Raw genomic sequence first — 19,939 nt, forward strand, 5'->3', positions numbered from 1 at the left:
TAGATACAGTTGAAGTCAGAAGTTTACATACAAGTCATTAAAAAAAAAATGTAACCACTCTCCACAGATTTCATATTTGCAAACTATAGTTTTTGCAAGTTGTTCAGGACATCTAATTTGTGCATGACACAAGTAATTTTCCAACAATTGTTTACAGACAGATTTTTTCACTTTTAATTGACTATATCACAATTCCAGTTGGTTAGAAATTTACATACACTAAGTTAACTGTGCCTTTAAGCAGCTTGGAAAATTCCATAAAAGGATTTTAAGCCTTTAGGAAATTAGCCAATTAGCTTCTGATAGGCTAAGTGTAGTCAATTGGAGGTGTACCTGTGGATGTTTTTTAAGGCCAACCTTCAAACCAAATCAAAAGAAATCAGCCAAGACCTCAGAAAAAAACATTGTGGACCTCCACAAGTCTGGTTCTTCCTTGGGAGCAATTTCCAAATGCCTGAAGGTACCACGTTCATCTGTACAAACAATATTACTCAAGTATAAACACCATGGGACCACACAGCTATCATACCACTCAGGAAGGAGACGCATTCTGCCTCCTATAGATTAATGTAGTTTGGTGTGAAAAGTGCAAATCAATCCCAGAACAACAGCAAAGGACCTTGTGAAGATGCTGGAGGTAACGGGTAGACAAGTATCTATATCCACAGTAAAAGGAGTCCTATATCAACATAACCTGAAAGGCTGCTGAGAAACGAAAAGAAAAGAATCGACTGCTACAAAACTGCCATGAAAAAGCCAGACTACCGTTTGCAAGTGCACACTGCAAATGTCCTCTGGTCTGATGAAACAAAAATGTAACTGTTTGGACATAGTAACCATCGTTGTGTTTGGAGGAAAAGGGGTAAGGCTTGCAAGCCGAAGAACACCATCCCAACTGTGAAGCATCGGGCTGACAGCATCATGTGGTGGGAAAATTATGTGGATATATTGGAGCAACATCTCAAGACATCAGCCAGGAAGTAAAAGCTTTGTAGGAAATGGGTCTTCCAAATGGACAATGACCCCAAGCATTCCTCCAAAGTTGTGGCAAAATGGCTTAAGGACAACAAAGTCAAGGTATTGGAGTGGCCATCACAAAGCCCTGACCTCAATCCCATAGAAAATTTGTGGGCAGAACTGAAAAAGCGTGTGCGAGTAAGGAGGCCTACAAACCTGATTCAATTACACCAGTTCTGTCTGGAGGAATGGGCCAAAATTCCAGAAACTTATTGTGAGAAGCTTGTGGAAGGCTACCCAAAATGTTAAACAATTCAAATACAATGCTACCAAATACTATCAAAGTGCATGTAAACTTCTGACCCACTGGGTCATTCTGGGTCAAATCATTCTCTCTACTATTATTCTAACATTTTACATTCTTAAAATAAATGTGTGATCCTAACTGACGATTATAATGTAAGGAATTGTTGAAGAGTTTACATTTATTTTGCTAAGGTGTATGGAAACTTCTGACTCTTGAATATTATCAAGAATATTATTTTTATCTAGAAAAGTCTGTAACTGAGCAAGTACTGCTTTCTCCATGATCTTGGAAATAAAAGGTAATTTAGAAATAGGTATAAAATTAGAAAGAACTGTCCTATCAAATTTAGGTTTTCTAATGAGACGCTGAACAACTGCATCTTTAAAATTCTCTGGTACAGTTCCTGTGACCAAGCATTTCTCTTATTCACATTCTCTTTGTTGTTTTCAGAGGTTGTATGTCACTAATCAGTCTTGCATAATATGTGATTGAATTCTTGTGCTAGTCATCATGAAACCATGTCAAGCAAGTCATTATTTGTGTACAGCTGGGAACATGCGTTTGTTGCTCAGGTTTCCTGGAGTTAAACACTTGCTTTTATGTCAATTCCCAGAATGAAAAGAGCTCTGGGATAGACATTTCTGAGTACCAGCTGGACTGGGGACATGATTTGGACTCTCTTGAACTGGTCTACAGGGGAACAGAAGCTTACTTCCAAATCTCCAACCTCGAGGCATCAACAGACTACTGCTGCAGGCTACAGGTAGTTAATGAGTTTCATCTGGTTGTTGTAAATGAGCACAAGTAAAAAAGAAAATGGCTTTTGAGACTAAAGCTAAAACAAGAATCTATTTCTAATGTCTTGCTATCTACACGAGGGAAAATGTGTTAAGGTAGGTTTATTTACAAGGTTAGTGTAAATTTAATTTAAAGGAAAATTCTGGGGGAAATACATGTTAAACTCAATCGACAGCATTTGTGGCATAATGTTGATTTAATAAATTAATTAATTAATTAAAAATCAACTCGTCCATCCTTTTCTATAAAAATCGAAGTTACAGTGAGGCACTTACAATGGAAGTGAATGGGGAACATTTTTGAAAGGTTTAAAGGCAGAAATGTGAAGCTTATAATATTATTAAAAAAAAACATGCATTATTTGAGCTGTAAAGTTTTAGGGTTTGTTGACATTACGTCATCATGGCAATGAAGCTGTAAAATTGGCTATAACTTCACACAGAAAAGGTTATTAAGCGATTTTATCACACTAAAATCATAAATATCATTAACATACATATATACGTCTTGTGGCTATACTTTTGAAAATGTGAGTATTTTAACATTTAAGGATTGACAGCATTCACTTTCATTGTAAGTGCCTCGACAGAACCCAGATGTACTGTGAAATATGAATCAAATATAAGAAATTGAGAAAAGTGTGGATCATCTTGTTTTTGAGACTGTTAAATTAAATTATTAATTCAATGTTATATTTAGGATCTAGTTCTAATATCTTACTGTCTATATAATAGAGGTAAGTATCATTTTTATTTGATATATTTATTCATTATATTTTAAATCTAGTGTCAGTTTAGGAGGTAAGCTTATTATTTTATTAATTATATTTAGTGTAAGATTTTATTTTTTAATTTGAATGAAAAAAACATTTTATTCTCAACATTTCAAGTTATGTAGTCTAATAAAACTAAACTATTAAACAGGTTTTGTTTTTACTGTCATATGTTTCAATGAGTGCATTTACATTGGTGTTCTTATAGCGACAACGTGTGTTCATGTAAATGCAATAAATTGCTTTGTTTTATTGATGTAATGTCAAAAACCACTTAAGAATAAACTGGTCTGGGGGCCTGGATAGTTCAGCAAGTAAAGACGCTGACTACCACACCTGGAGTCACAAGTTTGAATCCGTGAGTGACTCTAGTCAGGCTTCCTAAGCAAACAATTGGCCCGGTCGTTAGGGTGGGTAGAGTCACATTGGTTTAACCTCCTCGTGGTCACTATAATGTGGCTCTCGCTCTCGTGGGGCGTGTGGAGAAATGTGCGTAAAGTTGCCACGGAGAATAGCGTGAGCCTCCACATGGGCTCCGCGGTAACACACTCAACAAATCTGCGTGATAAGATGAGTGGATTGACTGACTCAGATGCAGAGGCAAATGAGATTTGTCCTCCGCCACCCGGATTGAGGCGAGTCACTATGCCACCTCGAGGACCTGGAGTGCATTGGGAATTGGGTGTTTAAAAGAATAAACCGGTCTACACTGATACATTTTTGCCCATTATCCCGATACTGTATTGTATGTAAACACCTTTACCGGGGTTCTTACAGGCTTAAGGGGCGGTCACAATAGACATTGAGCATGCAACGTGTTTTCGTACAATGCAACGGACCAGAATGTGATGTCACGTGGGAGGTAATATAATGATATTATATTACACATTTTTAAATATATTGTCTTCTCGCTATCCTGCAACAATTAATCTTGCAGCTTTGAAATAAGTAACATTTGAATTGAGCCAAGAGGTCAGCTTGTGACGATTCAGTCTCCTATTGGTCGTGCGTCCTCTTGTCGTATGAATTCACAGTTCAGAGTTCACCAAGCTTGAACTTTGATATGCAGCGTAGTATAAAATTTCTTTGCATGAGGTTGCGTTTGCGCTCTGCTGCAATCGGATGCATTTGAATGGGTGTGAATGGAGCACAAAGTGTAGTGTGACCGCCACTTTATTCAACGTATGCAAGTATTGTGCGTATGCCCCTTTGACATCAAAGCAGAGAATAACTAAATTATTTAAAACTTCACGTAAATTTGGGTTTCTTTTGTCTGATTTTAAAAATAAGCTTATTTTTGGGAGTTATCAGTGTATTGCTGTGCATGTAAATAGGTTCACTGTCTCCTCAGAGCAGTAAAAGTAATAAATCAACTTTTATTTCTAAGTCAAGTGAACACATTTTCATTGTTATAATAATAATTCTTATTTAATAATTCTAATAATTCAGCTCATAAAATTGCAGTGAGCATAATCGCTTTTTAATGCATGCATTACTCTGAGCTTGCATTATAAATGGGGGGTATTTACTTTTACAGTATAAAAAGGTTTATCTGTTTGCAATGGCTTTGTACAAACTCATTTTAAATCCTTGTATGAACATAATTCCTATTATTTTTCTTATCATGGTTTTAATAAACCGTTCAAAGCACAGCTCACCGTATGCCTGGAGCTGTATTATGTCTGGAAACGTTGTGACCTTTGGGACCTCGTTCACAGTTAATTGGCTCTGAATCACTGTGTCCATTATGTTACACAGGCAAAACAGTCTATCAGTACAAGCGTAGTGAAAGTCTTTTTCCCCTCTTGCCCTCTCCATAGTACTCTATTCTTCCAGAACTTTTGCCAACCAAAATGCATGATTATATGTAAAGGTCAAAATATCATACGTTTGCTAGTAGCACCTTAACTCCTCTTTGAACTTGTTTAAAATGGTCCTTCGGTGTGAAAAATACATTTTTAAAAGTGCTCTTATTCTATTCAATCTCAATATGAGGTTATAAGAGCTACATAATTATGAAAATTACCAAATGCTGTTTAAAATAAAAAAATTTCAGGTGGAGTATAGCACACTGTCACACTGCAGGACATGTCAACTTCCCAAATGTATTTCATGTCAACTACCCTTGTCCTGAATCTGTCTGCTTATATCATGTTCACAGGCCGTGAACCAGGCAGGGGCAGGCCCCTACAGTGACCTGGTGACATGTCGAACCCCTGCAGCGGCCCCTGATGTTGTGTCTGGCTTTCTCCTGCTAGACCACCCTTCAACCCCAGAAGACAGTGAGTCTTTCTCCCCCTCCACCTGTCTGGCTCTCAGCTGGGATGAGCCATGCTGTAATGGAGCAGAGATCACCTCATACAGCATCTGTATGGGAGAGAGCGCCATCACCATTGGAAACACAACCTGTTACATAATCAGGGACCTGCTGCCGGACAGCGAGTACAGGTGAGCAAGGTGTTATTTAAAGGAACAGTTCACCCTAAAATGAAAATTCTGTCATCATTTACTCACCCTCATGTCATTCCAAAACTGTATGGCTTTCTTGCTTCTGTGGAGCCCAGTGAATTTTTAAAGAATGTCCTGTCCACTCTTTTCCATTTAATGAAAGTAAATGAGGACTCGGGCTGTCAAGCTACAAAATTATCTCATCATTTTTGGGTGAACTATTTCTTTAGCACTCAGTGAGGCGAACCACATCCCTGGTACTATGGTGAAGGTCAATGTTTGTGCATTAGCGATGACCAGGGACCTTATTTTCTCATTATTTTGGTTCCTGTAATATGTGGAGTAGCACTGGTTCTTGAGTGAGTGTATCAGGGTTATTAGCTCTGCAAATGGAATCCACTTATGTTCAGCTCAGGCGGTGTTCAGCAAAATTGAGCACTCTGGGTAGATGCAGTAGCTGGTCTATATTGGTAAGATGTATAAAGAAATAAGCTTAATGATGTTAAGATATAAACTCAAAAAAAGCAACGTTCTCTCACTTTCAACTGCTTTTATTTTCAGCAAACTTATCATGTGTAAATATTTGTATGAAAATAAAAAGATTAAACAACTAAGAAATAAACTGAACAAGATTCACAGGCATGTGACAAACAGAAATTGAATTGAATTAAAAATCAAAAGTAACAGTCAGTATCTGTGTGGCCACCAGCTGCATTGAGATGTTACCCCACTCTTCCACCATGGCACTTGCAAGTTCCCGGACATTTTCAGGATTACATACGAACTACTGGAATGATAATTATGGGTGAGAAGCAGATCAATATTTAAGTCCTTTTATCTCCACTTACACTTTTTAATATTTTAAAACAAAAATTGGCAATTTGCATTCTATCTACATATATCCACCTACTGGGCATGGAGGAGAATTTATTGAAAAAAAGGACTTAAATATTGATCAGCTTCTCACTGACACTTCTATCACTCTGAAAACTTATTGATTACTGTGAAGCTCCAAAAAGCACAAATGCAGCATAAGAGATTTGGTTCCCTTTCACATATTCTTCTAAAAGTCTTTGTATGTGTTCAGCAGAAGAATAAAATTCATTCTCATCTGGAATGTCATGAGGCTGAGTAAACTTTTTGGGTGAACTATCCCTTTAATTTGACCCCATTAATATTTGAACACTTGAGCCACACTTTTTTTACAGTTGCTTCTAAACGACTGGTGTCAATTTAATTTTAATGGCCGTATAAATTCAGTTCCTCAAGTTCACACAGCTGTCCTAGCAGAGTAACCACAGGTGTAGTTCATCACATTAAATATGGACACATTTTTGACAACCAGAAAGTGTCCAAACTGTTTTTTTTATTAATTTTGAGGCCACTGGATGTTCAAAAAAACATCCACTTTCCCTTTCCACATCACCCTTACAAAAAATACAGCGGTTATACCATAGCGGTTGTAATATCATGGTACTAAATGGTTGTCATATTCATACACCATGGTATTACCATGGTACTTGTCCAAAAACATAATACCATTGTACTTTTGTAAGTTTTTAGTCCTCTTTGGGAAAGAAAATAGGGAAACATATTAAAAGTAGGAGCTTATAATACATTTGCATATTGAAATAGACTCTCACATAATCTGTGGGCTAATGGGCTACAGGAAAGAGACTAGACAGGGCTATTATTTAAATGTTACATGGGGTGTAAAGGCTTTAATCTGGGATGAATGACAACAGAAAATGGAATCACAGAAGAAAGAGTGTGACCTGGACAATGGAACACATTCCTAATTAACATGCCAAATGCAAATTTACTCATTATTTTCATAAACGCTTAATATCTAATGGAACCATTTAGAAGTAAAAATCTCATTATGCTTTCTGAAAGGTTCCAGCTCATCTTAATATCTCCACAGAATGAAATATACTTTGTTTCTTATACAGTGGTTCCAAAAAGTAATTGTACACTTACGCCACACTTAAGTGAAATGATTCAATCGATACCAAAATATTAATAAACCAAGTGTAAATTATTTTAAATGAAGACAAGTGCACTTTAAGAAAAACACTGTATGTTTAATGATTATTTACACTTTCATGTTCCTCCATCGTGTTCACGTGGTTTACTTCATCCAATATTTCCAGAAGGATTGGTGGAACAGATCACGAGTTCTTAACATTTAATAGAATTCAGACAACAAGCTTGGGCGAATATTTTCCTTTTAAATTTTCTTTCTCTATTTTTTTTTTTGTTATCAGCCCCAAAACGTGATGTGTAATGTGTCAGTGGTTAAGAACTTTTTACAAAATGTTTTTACAGGAATACTTCACCCAAAAATGAGAATTCTGTCATTTTCTTGCCCTCATGTTGTTCCAAACTCATATGACTTTTTATCTTTTTTGAATCACAATAGGAGAAATTTTGAAATGTTAATGCACTCTTTTCCACATAATGAAACCATACGTAACCATTGGCTGTCAAGCTCCAAAAATGACCAAAAGCACCATAAAAAGGGTCAAAATGTAGGGATGGGAATCGAAAGGAATTTAATTATACCCATTCCAATTCTGATTCCTCTTAAGGATTCCAATTCATCTTAATGGTTCCAGTTCTGATTCCTCTTAAAGATTCTGGAAACTTATGTGGATCTTTAACTGCACTAACATATGAACAACCAGTTCTAAAAAGAACCGGGTCTCCGTTCCCAACCTTGTCCATATGAATTGTGCGCTATATTTTAAGTCTTCTTAAGATTTATGTCAGGGGAAAGAAATAAAGTTAACTGAAAATCTTCCCCTACGCCATAGCTCTCAAACGTCATTCATGCTCTAGCAAATCCAGATTTGTTGCATTAAGTCATGAGACGCACAAGCACCATTTTCGTTTGGGTCATTGATGTCAGACTTGGAGCAACACCTCTTGGCGTGCCAAGTTTTAATATGTGCATGAGCAAATTATATTTATTCAATGGGGACATTTTTTTTTAACTATTCTTTTAGGATATTTTTGGATTTGTTTTTGGAATATATAAAATATATTGTAATATTGTCTCCCGTTCCTTTAAAGTCAAGTCAATTTTATTTATATAGCGCCTTTCACAACACACATCGTTTCAAAGCAGCTTTACTGAAGATCAGGCATTAACAGAAGATAAAACTGTTATGTCTTTAACTTATGTATAGTTAAAGCCATGGTTTAAAATTATTAAACTAAGTAAGTGTTAAGGGACAGTATTTAAACATTTTGTATGAACTGTAAGATTAATGACTTTGAAGTCCATCCTGGACTTTCAGTAAAACCAAGAAATTATTTTCTGTACCATGTACACTGGTAATAATTGGATTCTTGGATATCCGATACAACTTCTTAGATATACTCATTCAAATGCAAGTACACCCCTTCAGTCAGAGAACATAATGTTTCCCCTGTGACTTCTCTTTTGAAAGATCACTATACAGCCAGAAGGCTGAAGATACCTGCAGGGTTTAACTAGTATTGAAAGATGGAACAAATAAGGCAGAGAGAAGTGAAAAAACGAGGGGTGTATTCAGCATAGCTGCAGGAACTGCTGTCTATTACTTGGTTGATGAATCTGCTTCAGAAACAATCACTATAGTCATATGGTGTTTATAGATGGAGCTAATGCTTAAACTGTAAAGATACAAGACCTCAATAATTACCAGTCAGAAACAGAGAAAAAAAAGAAGAAAATACAAAATATATGGAACATATTGACGTTTTGTAACCTTAAACCTAAAAAGCAAACTCATTTTCTTAGCCTGCAGATTCGAGCAGAAAATGAAATGGGCCCTGGGCCCTTCAGCCAGACACTAACAGTGAGTACCAGGCCCATGCCCCCATCTCCGCCCCGACTGGAGTGTGCCGCGGTGGGACCCCAGAGTCTGAAGTTACGATGGGGCTTCAGCAGCAGGAGTCCAATTACAGATGACACTGCCTACATCCTGCAGATGGAGGACAGGAACCAGAGGTGAGCACTAACTGGGCCATAACCATAATGGACATTGAAGGCAACATGTCATTCTAGTGGACGATAAATATCGTTTTTTCAATAAACCGATTATTTGAGTATTGGATTACTTTTTATACTACAATTAATCATTTTCGCAATGTTTGTTATGGCATGTTGGATGGTGCCTTTCTGTCCCAAAAGTCAGCAAAGCAATTGTTCTGTGATTTACAATCCAGGACAGCAACAAGCCTCAACATTTAGGACACATTCTTTTGTTTAGAAATGGATAGACCGAGTTCAAATGATTGAATGGAAGAAAACGTAGGGGTCTTGAGCAATTCTTTTACATTGGGGCCAGGCAGGGTACCATGATCACTCTGTAGTGGCACCGAAATTCCATCTGTCCGACCGGGGGTGTGGGTTGGGGGGTTGCGAGTGTTTCTCATCATCCGACTGGGGGGATTCGGGAGGCACATGGGGGCAGGCTTCTGTCTTTTAAAAATACTCTAAATGAAGTTCACTGAATTACAAGATGGGAAAAACTTTTTATTCCGTTTAATTCAGTAAACATTCCTATTGTAAACCTATTGTAATCAAGAGTTTTTGTCTTGTTTTCCACATCTTCTCCAAAAGCAAGTCTAAATATCTTATATGCTGCTTCTCAGGTAAATGTATCTTGTTTTAATTAGACTGTTTTAAGATATTTAAAAATATTTAAATATTAAATATTGTATTCAATATTCTCAAATAACATTTATTTCTTATGCAGTATAGCTACTAATGTAAATGTATGTTGTTTTAAATGAGTTTCAGATATTATTTTTGGAAAACAAGCCAAAAAAGACTGATCAAAAACTTTTTTGCAGTGTATAATGGGCTAAGACTACACTCTCTCACCTTTTATTTTCACTTTGATCCATCTTTAACTCACAAAAACAAACTATCTTCTTAATAGAGCTGCGTTTGGCCGATTTACTTCACCTAAAGATACATGTGACACATAGGCTACAGTATATTATGAGTATGTCGCAATCCATCACGTTATTAAACTAGCTACAGCAAACGCGCACGGGACGGGCGGCCCGGTGCCAGAGGGTGCCTCAGTCGGGTGCAGTTTCAATCTCTCCCCTTCACGCGACTCATAGGCGTGGCGCTGACCGCACAGAGAAATGCCATTTTTGTAGTTTGTTTATGATGCACTTCCTTATTATTTGAACTTTAATAAAGGATGCATTAAAGATATAATGCCAGGTTCTTTGCTTTTTAGATGCTCTGACATGCAGGTTTAGCTTAAGTGGAATTCCAGATCCTGCTCTGCTTTATTTCACGTTGACATTGATTCTGTATTTCCTTATTTTGCATTTTTCCATTGATAATTCCGTTATATTTTGTGATCTACATCACCTGAAGCTGTTTGGAAAGTTTAGTGCGCATCTGGAGAAGTGTTTTCTTCCTCTCCTCAGTCTGGCGTGAGCTGCTGACCTCCTCTCTCACGTCATCATTAGAGTTTCATATGATCTCATGTTATGTTAAATGAGATCAAACGACTATTCGACAAAGACAATTTGTTGACAATTTTTTATTTTACGTTAGTCGATAACGTCGACTAATCGTTTCAGCCCTGCCTTTACCAGAAACTAATTGCAAAGTCATTTTTACACCGCAAGGAGTCTTTTCATTGAACCAACTAATCATGGGCTCTTATAGTACATTGTGTATGTAGAAAATGTATGTACAATATGTACAACAAACTTTGTAGATTTAACAGCCACAGCTTATGAGTGTTTGATGTACAAAATGACTTGCTTGTAGTAATATATAACAGCATTTGAGAGTCAAGCCATCCATTTAGCAATCCATTCATAATCAAGAACTACAGCCTTGCACATGACATCAAAAGCCTGATGATTGTCTGAAATTATGTTAATGTTCTTCCTGGTACTTTTTTTATTTTATAAAACATCTGCGTGCGTGCATGCAGTTCCGTGCTTTCATTTATCCCTCATGCACTCGTAAGACAGGTTCGTCCCTCTGATTTAAGCAGATCATCTAAAAAGCACATTTTGTGTTCGTAGGTCCATTAAGTTGGAGTTTGCTAATGAGAAGACTCAATCTCAAAGTGCTGAGGGGAATTAGATTAAGAGAGTCAGGGTTACCAAGACCACCTGCCTTAATGCTTTCTCAGAGTCGCTCGGCTCTGACCGACTGATGGCTGATTTAGAAGCAAATGAAGGCCGGTTCTGAGATTTCAGTACCACTTCTGAAAAATATAAGCCATATAAGCAGTGAAGTCTGGATGCATGAATAAAGACTAATCAAGGACTTCATGCATTTTATTAAAGTGATGTGACCTGTTACAATGTTCCAGTGTATGATGCTCCTGCTGTCATACTTTTTGAGTATTTTTATTTTTTTTTTACTTTTGCACTCAAAACCCTGTCACCATCTTTTATAATGTATTAGAAAAGTGCTGAGGATAAACAGCCATACTGTAACACAACTGGCCGTATGGGATTACTGCATATGGATATATGCCTGGTTTTAACAGATTGATGATTTACTGCTGCCATGATTAATAGGAAATGTCATTTACATAGAAAGGAGAAATGTTTGCACTGGAAAAAAATGCAATTACTTGATTTTACTGGTGTAGCACTAAACCAGCGCATGTAGTGCCTGGTCAAGTTAAAGGGATAGTTCACCCAAAAATTAAAGTTCTCTCATTTATTCACCCTCATGCCATCCTAGATGTGTACGGCTTTCTTCTGCTGAATAAATGGCACTTTTCGGTTCGACTCGCCTCAACTCTTCTCGCTTTACATTTCTGAGCTTGCATTGCCACTGCAGTTTAGTGCCTCATCAACGTGGGTGGGATTATTGGCTGATCGTCTATCTATGCAAACTTAATTTTATGCGTTGAGTTCCCAAATGTGTTGGATATGTGCCATTCATAACACAATGCAAGTACGTGTTGCATTCTCAACGTCACCACAAGAGGTGCTATAGTAGACATTAGTGTAAACTGTCTGCTTATTTGGTGAGTTTTTTCATAGCATAGCAACAGTTTGAAAAGAATATTACTGAGCAAGTTAGGCAAAGTCAAAATATTTATTGCAGCTAACATGAATAATACTATCGCGTCTAATCTGTGTAAGCATACTTGTTGTAGGTAGTGAATAAGACTGAATGGTTTACGTTAAAATGTTTTCACTCCTCTGTTTTGCAACAGAAAGACATTTAATGTAGTTTAATAAGCATTTTATTTTACGCTAGTAATTCTATTTGTGCACTGATGGTTTGTTTAGAAAAAGCCCTCAAACAAGTGTTTCTTGTTTTTGTTAGGTTTGTAGTGGTTTACCAAGGTCCGAGCCACACATTTAAGCTGCAAAGACTGAGTGAATCAAGCCGCTACAGCTTCCGGATCCAGGCGGTGAGCAAGGCAGGCGAGGGACCCTTTTCTGGGACTTACACCTTCAGCACCACCAAATCTCTGCCACCAACACTGAAAGGTACTGTTTAGTTTACCTCCAGTGGAAATATGGAAGAAGAAAATAAATAATCAATAACCAGAAACTTATTTTTATCTCTCAGCTCCGAGAATTGTTCCATTGGAGGGAAATGCCTGTGAGATCACATGGGAGAGCATTCCACCAATGAGAGGAGACAGAATCAGTTATGTGCTACAAGTGCTGGGAGGCAGAGAATCTGAGTATAAACAGGTAAGATGCAAGCTCCAAACTCCTCAATGAAACATCTCCATTCTTTATGGAGTTGATAAATTACAGATTATAACAAAGTAGTTTAAGCTTGTCACTCAGTCTGTAAAAACAATAATAAAACATTTTTACAGGAATGCACTTACAATAGAAGTGTATGAAGGCACTGGGTTTAAAAGCAGAAATGTATAGCTTGTATTTTAAAGCACTTTTATGATTTGTTTTAGCAAAACTGTTTCTTATTTTAGCTGTGAAGTTGTCTAAATTGTCCCTTTTGAGGTGGGACTACTTATCTTGGTGGATGAACTTCTGGTTATGTGTCATCAACATATTCCAGTTGGTGGAGTTGTGGTCTGTGTGAAAAAAAAGTGCTTTATGACAGTTATTATGGCACATCCCTTTCTGATATGCTTGTGTGGATATTATGCAGAAGGTACCAGGTGTAAATGGTGATGACACTGAAAGATTGAAATTAAGAGTTCTTTTCAGTTGTTATTCACAGCATGCCACAGAAGACAGTTTAACCCAAAATATTCCATCCATCCGTCATCTATAGCCGCTTGTCCTATGCAAGGTCACAGGAAGAGCTGAAACCTATCCCAGCTGTCTCTGGCTGAAGGCAGGGAAACACTCTGGACAGGTGGACAGTCCTTCACAGGACTAACCCAAACTATTGCACTTTGGAAATGCTTGAGACCTTGGTTTGGATAATGAAAATATTTGAAATGAGGGAGAATGGTTGGTAAAATATCTCATAAGCTGTTTTTACTTTAGTTTTCCTATTTCATGGAAGAAAGATTATATTTTCCCACATCAGATTTACATGCGGTCACAGTAGAGTAGCTGTTGATGAATACAATTCACTCTGAACAGGAAATGGAAAGATGGTCAGGCTATATGCATCATTTGTTCCTTGTTTCATTTATCTGTCTAACTCATCACAATCAAAATGTGAATGAAATTGTGTGCTTTCTTGGGCTTGACAAGTCCCACAAGATTCATTAAATTGTGCTTTGGGGTTGGAAAGGGACAACAGGAACATGTGATTATCATTATTAAGATCCATCCAGGTGTGCTGTTCCTTTATTATTTTGAAATTGTTTCTGGTACGCCGCTTTCATGGTGCGATAAACCAAATGGAAGAGTTCACGGGGTTTAGAAAAATTATTGGATTTATTTATTTAAAAGAATAAACACTCCTCTACCTTAACCATCACTTTCACTGTATGGAGATAAAGATGCAATGAAAGTGAATGGTGACTGAGGCTTACGTTCTGCTTAACAAATGCTTGTGCTCCATGGAAAAAAGAAACTCATATGGGTTTGGAACAACATGAGAGTGAGGAAATTATACTAATTGCCTTCTGGAGTTATAAATGAAACATTTGTTTTCAAACTAACCCTTTATGAATGAGTAGAAATCCCAGGACAATTAGTTAGCATTTTAGCGAGCCTTAATTAACCGTTCACTGAGCAGCTGTTTGTTTCCCCCTGAGCTATATTAATTGATTGTTACTAAAGCACAAATAAAAAAAAGAATTGACAATGTTCAAGATTGTCAATATTGTCAATATTTTTCTTGCCTTTAATGGGATTAAACTAATTTCCATTCATAATCAGTGTTTGTGATGCAATAATATCAAGAGCCCACAGAATTTATGAGGTCGTTGAGAGGCCTAAATCCTCTGTTGCTATGGAGACTTAAACTGTAGTCCTTCTGAGAGCTGCATGTGACAGGTGGAAAGAGGTGAGCAGTTCAATGGCCTGAGTGTATCGCCTGAATGTGTTTATCTTCAATATTTACTAGGTGTAAAAGCCCATTTCTACCATATTAATGAATCTCTATTTGCTCTATTGTTATTTTTCTCTGCATGTTCCCCAAAATGCTTCATGGTCAAAATTGTCTGTCTTTAATTCTTACTTTACTGTTTTCCTTTTTTTCTTTCTGTTGTGCGTTCTTTTTTCTGCCTTTCATCTTTTTTCATGCGTTCTTTCTCTCGTTTTTCATTTTCTTTCTTTCCCATTTGCTTTTATATTTTTTTTTCATGCATTTTCTGTCTCTGTCATGTTTCATTTTGTTAGTGCGTTATAAAAAAAAAAATGTCATTTGTTTTTTCTTTCTTGCGTTCTTTGTGTACTTTCGTACTTTTTGCATTGTCTTTCATGCGTTTTCATGGTTTTGTTTTCTTTTGTACATTTGGTTTTTTCCATAATTTTTCTGTCTCTTTTTCATTTGTTCTGTTTTTTCGTGCGGTTTTCTCTTCTCTGTGACTTTGTTCGTTCTTTTGAGAAAAGCTCAGAGAATTGTTCCATTGGAGGGAAACGCCAGTCTGTCCTTTTTGTTTTCTTTTTTTGTGCATTCTTTCTGGTTTGTTTTTATTCGTCTTGCCTTTTCTTTTCATGCATTTCTTTGTCTTTCTTTTCCATATTTTCTTTCTGTTATGCATTCTGTCTTTAATGCATTATTTGTCTTTCCTGTTTTTCTTCTTTTATTCCTTTCAGCTCCAGTTTTACACTTTTCTCTCATGAAACGGTGTCAGTTCATTTACCTTGTGCTTCAATAAGAGTGCAAATTAACACTGCTGGTTTATTTAATTATTTATGCTAAAGTGAAAAGGTTTTGTTTATTAAAATATACATAAAACATTTATGTAACACAGTAATGTATCATTGTTAACAGGAAGTGTGATGCACCTGTAATGTTGCTCTTATATTTTATTGATCATGTCGGTCATGCTCTCACTCAAGATAAAAGGATTACAGCGATTTGTTGAGATTCCTTTTTAGCACACCGCAGTCCTTTATTAGCCGGTCTCTCTGTCTGTCTATCTAAAAGTGATTGTATCTGAAGGCATTACTATAGTAGGGCTGCAACTAATGATTATTCATAATCGATTATTTCTTCAATTGATCGGGAAAAAATAAATGATATTTCCTGTTTTATTAAAATATTTTTTTTAAACAAATTATAAAGGGCATAAGCAGTCCGTTATAAAGGGCATAAACCGTCCGCCACCTTAGGAGGGGGAAACGGGGAACCATTCAAGCTGTATACAGCAAAGATGGGACGCTGTTGACCTCAACTGAGGAGGTTATTGGGCGGTGGAAGGAACACTTTGAAGAACTCCTAAATCCCAACACGCCCTCTATGGTAGAGGCAGAGCCGGAGGATGATGGGGGATCAGATTCTATTTCCCTGGGGGAGGTCACTGAGGTAGTCAAACAACTCCGCAGTGGCAAAGCCCCAGGGATTGATGAGATCCGACCAGAAATGCTGAAAGCTTTGGATGTGGAGGGGGTGTCATGGATGACACGCCTCTTCAACATTGCGTGGAAATCTGGGACAGTGCCTAAGGAGTGGCAGAACGGGGTGGTGGTTCCCTTCTTCAAAAAGGGGGATCAGAGAGTGTGTGCCAACTACAGGGGTATCACACTTCTCAGCCTCCCTGGTAAAGTTTACTCCAAGGTGCTGGAGAGGAGGGTTCGGCCGATTGTCGAACCTCGGATTGAAGAGGAACAATGCGGTTTTCGTCCTGGCCGTGGAACGCACGGACCAGATCTTTACTCGCAAGGATCCTGGAGGGGGCCTGGGAGTATGCCCATCCGGTCTACATGTGTTTTGTGGATCTGGAGAAGGTGTATGACCGGGTCCCCCGGAGATACTGTGGGAGGTGCTGCGGGAGTACGGGGTGGGGGGATCCCTTCTTAGGAGCGATCCAATCCCTGTACGTCCAAAGCGAGAGCTGTGTCCGGGTCCTCGGCACGAAGTCGAGTTCATTCCATGTGGGGGTTGGTCTCCGCCAAGGCTGCGCTTTGTCACCAATCCTGTTTGTGATATTCATGGACAACGGTGCGATAGAGAGACAAATCAGACCAGCAGAGGGGAATGGTGACACCAGAAGAGAAATATAATTCTGCCCAGCTGAAAAAATCTCAGTTAGACAAATGAAAATCATTAATTAACATTGTTGGTTTTAAAATGGTATTGTCACTGATTACATTTTTCTAAACTATTTCAAAAATGTGTTATCCAGTAAAATAATATTTGCCATTGTATAAATTTACTGGTGAAATCAGACATTACATTATGGCATTATCTGGACAATCAAATATCAGGACCCTTAGCATTATTATACATTATATGCAGCATTATATACAGTTTAATATAGTACAATCATCTGTAAATGCAGTGCAGATTCAATCTCATGCTGAAAAGTCTCATCCCGGTGCTCACTGTATACATGCGCTCACATGATGAGAAACAATCTAAAACACTTTTAACCGCACACTTTGACCTCTGAGACATCAGCGTGACATCTATTTAAAGCTGCACAATTGATGACATTGAAACTGATAGCACGGTATGATATTGCACGAGTTTAATCACGTGATTGTTCTCCCTTTCTCCATAGCGATCAATTTGATTGCGCGCGCTTGTTTGCTCTTTGAAGTTTAGCAGTTTCATGCAACACATTTTTCACCGGGCTGTAAAGTGACGTCACTGACGGAGCTTCACCGTGCTCGCGGCATATATCCAACTAATCGATAATGAAATTCGTTGTCGATGTGGAAATTCTGAAGGCCTGAGGGGGTGGAGCTAAGACTCACGTGATGCTATTTGTGAAACCGCTGTCACATTTTGCTTGCAAGCATCAAGAAAACAATTCTGACTGGATAAACCTCTCGTTTTTCTCTATTTGTTTGTGGATTAAGTAAGAGTGGAAAGCGATTACTTAGGCAAAAATGTGATTGAGAATGAAAGGATGAAAAATATTTCATTTGTCACGATAGGCCAGCAGAGAAAGCTTTGCTGGCCCTAAGAAATTGCCACTGTACTTAACATACATGTCCAAAAAAACATGGTAAATCATGTGTTATTGGCCCTTTTCCATTTTTCAGAATGCACACAGGAACAGTAATTGAGAAGAAAATGATCTGATCCAATGTATTCCTTTTTTTCTGTCCCTCAGATGTATAAAGGAGAAGACACATCCTTCCAGCTCTTTGGCCTTCAATGGAACACGGACTACCGAGTGCGTGTGTTTGCATGCAGACGCTGCGCAGACACCCTCCAGGAGCTGTGCGGGTCCTTCAGCCCCTCTGCCCACTTCACCCCACGCCGGTCTGACACCACACTGGCTGTGGAATCAGACGTCACCAGGGTGCCCATGGGCAACACCCTCTCAGATGAACAGTTTGCCAGCCTCATAGTTTTCGGGGTGGCCTCTCTCTCAGTCTTAATGGCTTTCCTGCTACAACTTCTCATATAGAGGCCTGGAACATCAATCCTTCAACTTTTGAACCGCAGCTCGCAAAACAGTTAAAGCAATTTGTCTTGTTTAACAGTGATTATTGGTCACTGGCCAAATTACACTTTTTACACCTGAATATTGAGAACAATCAAAAAAATAATCTACAAGATGAAATATAGCTTTAACAAAGTGATTGGGCCCTGTGTTTTAGTTTTTAATGTTTTAAAAGCTGTAGCATATTTTCATAGTATTGTTAGTATCTATAGATGTTTAACACTAAAATAATAAGTGGCCTTTCAGATCTCATATTATGCAATAATGGAGACTCGGATGGAGATCTGAGGAGGGATGTTTTTACAGTTTTGAAGTCCACTGTTCTGTTCTTTACACTATTGAGTGTCTAGACAGCTGAACAGAATCAGTACTTCGTTTTTCTTTGTCCCTGAAAAATCCCTTCTTAAAAGCTAAGGAAATTCTCCCAACCACTTGTCTTTTGATTCTTTTGTGCAAAAGAAAAAGACAAAAAACACCAGCAACCGTCAGTCCAAAGAGAGTCAAATGAAAGTCTTTGCAATTAGCAATGTACAAGGTTGTGAAGTCTGGAATGTTGTATCTCAGGGACTTGGGAGGCCAGATTACTGTTCAAGTGTTGGTGTGAACCTGTGCCTTTAAATCTACATTTTCAAACATTTGTGATGAATCATTTCAGATCTGCTGCTCAAAGTATTTTTCTTATCTCATTCTCCTGATCACATTATCCAGTACATGATCATGTTTACTAGCTCAATCAGCCCTTAACCAAAGTTAGCGAGCAAATATGATTTAAAGGTTTTCTTTTTGTTTTTTTGTTTTTGATTTATTTATGCTATATTCTTGTTCTTTTATAATGCAAATCACAGTGCAATCTTCATTTATTTATTACAAGAATCAAGAACTGTCATATTCAATATTTTTCTTCATGTAGCATGTCTTTTATAGGGGTATATGATTTTTTTTTTTTTTTTTCAAATATAAAACAGCATTTTTAGCATCATTAACATTTTTAGCATCATATTTCAGATATTTTTTCTATTGTTTGTATTCCGTTTGTAGTTGTGTTTGTTTCACTGGTATAGTCAGAACTTTTTGTAACATGATGTACAACATTGTGATTTCCCACTTGCACAATTGACTCGTTTAAGCCTTTACGGTTTATTTTTTATCATTTTATAAGAATTTCTATTTTCTTCAATCAAGATCTTCATCTAGTATGCATTGTTGGACTTATTAGACAAACATTCCATTGTAATTCTGATTGAAAGAAGTTGAATTGACTTGACACTAGAAAACTTGAAGTGGAAACACTTGAAGAATATATATATTTTTTTAATACTTAAGACCATTTAAACTTAACTCAACACAGAGTCCATGTTTTTTGTGAAAATATATATTTTTACTTTGAATATGGGTTTTTGTTGTTGTTGTATCTTAGGATATAAGTGGCCTAGAAATAGTTTTCCATGCTTGCATATAATTTCATGAAAATCATTCCATATTTCCATTTTCTTTTTAATATAACTGTCACATTTATTGATGTAAATTATAATCGTAGACATTATATTTAAAAATTTACTACCATATCATTTGAATGTATAAATATTGAAAATACTACCCTTTGTATTTAAGATAATTATGTATCTGTAGCATATGTAATATATTTATACACAATAA

The 19,939-nt window shown here is 37.2% G+C and overlaps 1 protein-coding gene across 1 annotated transcript in view; it reads left to right on the forward strand.

The window, feature by feature from the left end:
* Positions 1 to 19,869, forward strand: part of LOC127634576 (fibronectin type III domain-containing protein 3B-like) — a 53,504-nt gene extending 33,635 nt beyond the window's left edge. Inside the window, exons 18-23 of the mRNA XM_052114190.1 lie at positions 1,878 to 2,027; positions 4,996 to 5,282; positions 9,070 to 9,279; positions 12,604 to 12,770; positions 12,853 to 12,980; positions 17,948 to 19,869. Coding sequence (XP_051970150.1) covers positions 1,878 to 2,027; positions 4,996 to 5,282; positions 9,070 to 9,279; positions 12,604 to 12,770; positions 12,853 to 12,980; positions 17,948 to 18,247 — 1,242 coding nt within the window. The 3' untranslated portion in view covers positions 18,248 to 19,869. The remainder of the gene's footprint in view (positions 1 to 1,877; positions 2,028 to 4,995; positions 5,283 to 9,069; positions 9,280 to 12,603; positions 12,771 to 12,852; positions 12,981 to 17,947) is intronic.
* Positions 19,870 to 19,939: the final 70 nt, after the last annotated feature.

This window comes from Xyrauchen texanus, chromosome 41 (assembly GCF_025860055.1).
Source record: "Xyrauchen texanus isolate HMW12.3.18 chromosome 41, RBS_HiC_50CHRs, whole genome shotgun sequence".
Classification (NCBI taxonomy): domain Eukaryota; kingdom Metazoa; phylum Chordata; class Actinopteri; order Cypriniformes; family Catostomidae; genus Xyrauchen; species Xyrauchen texanus.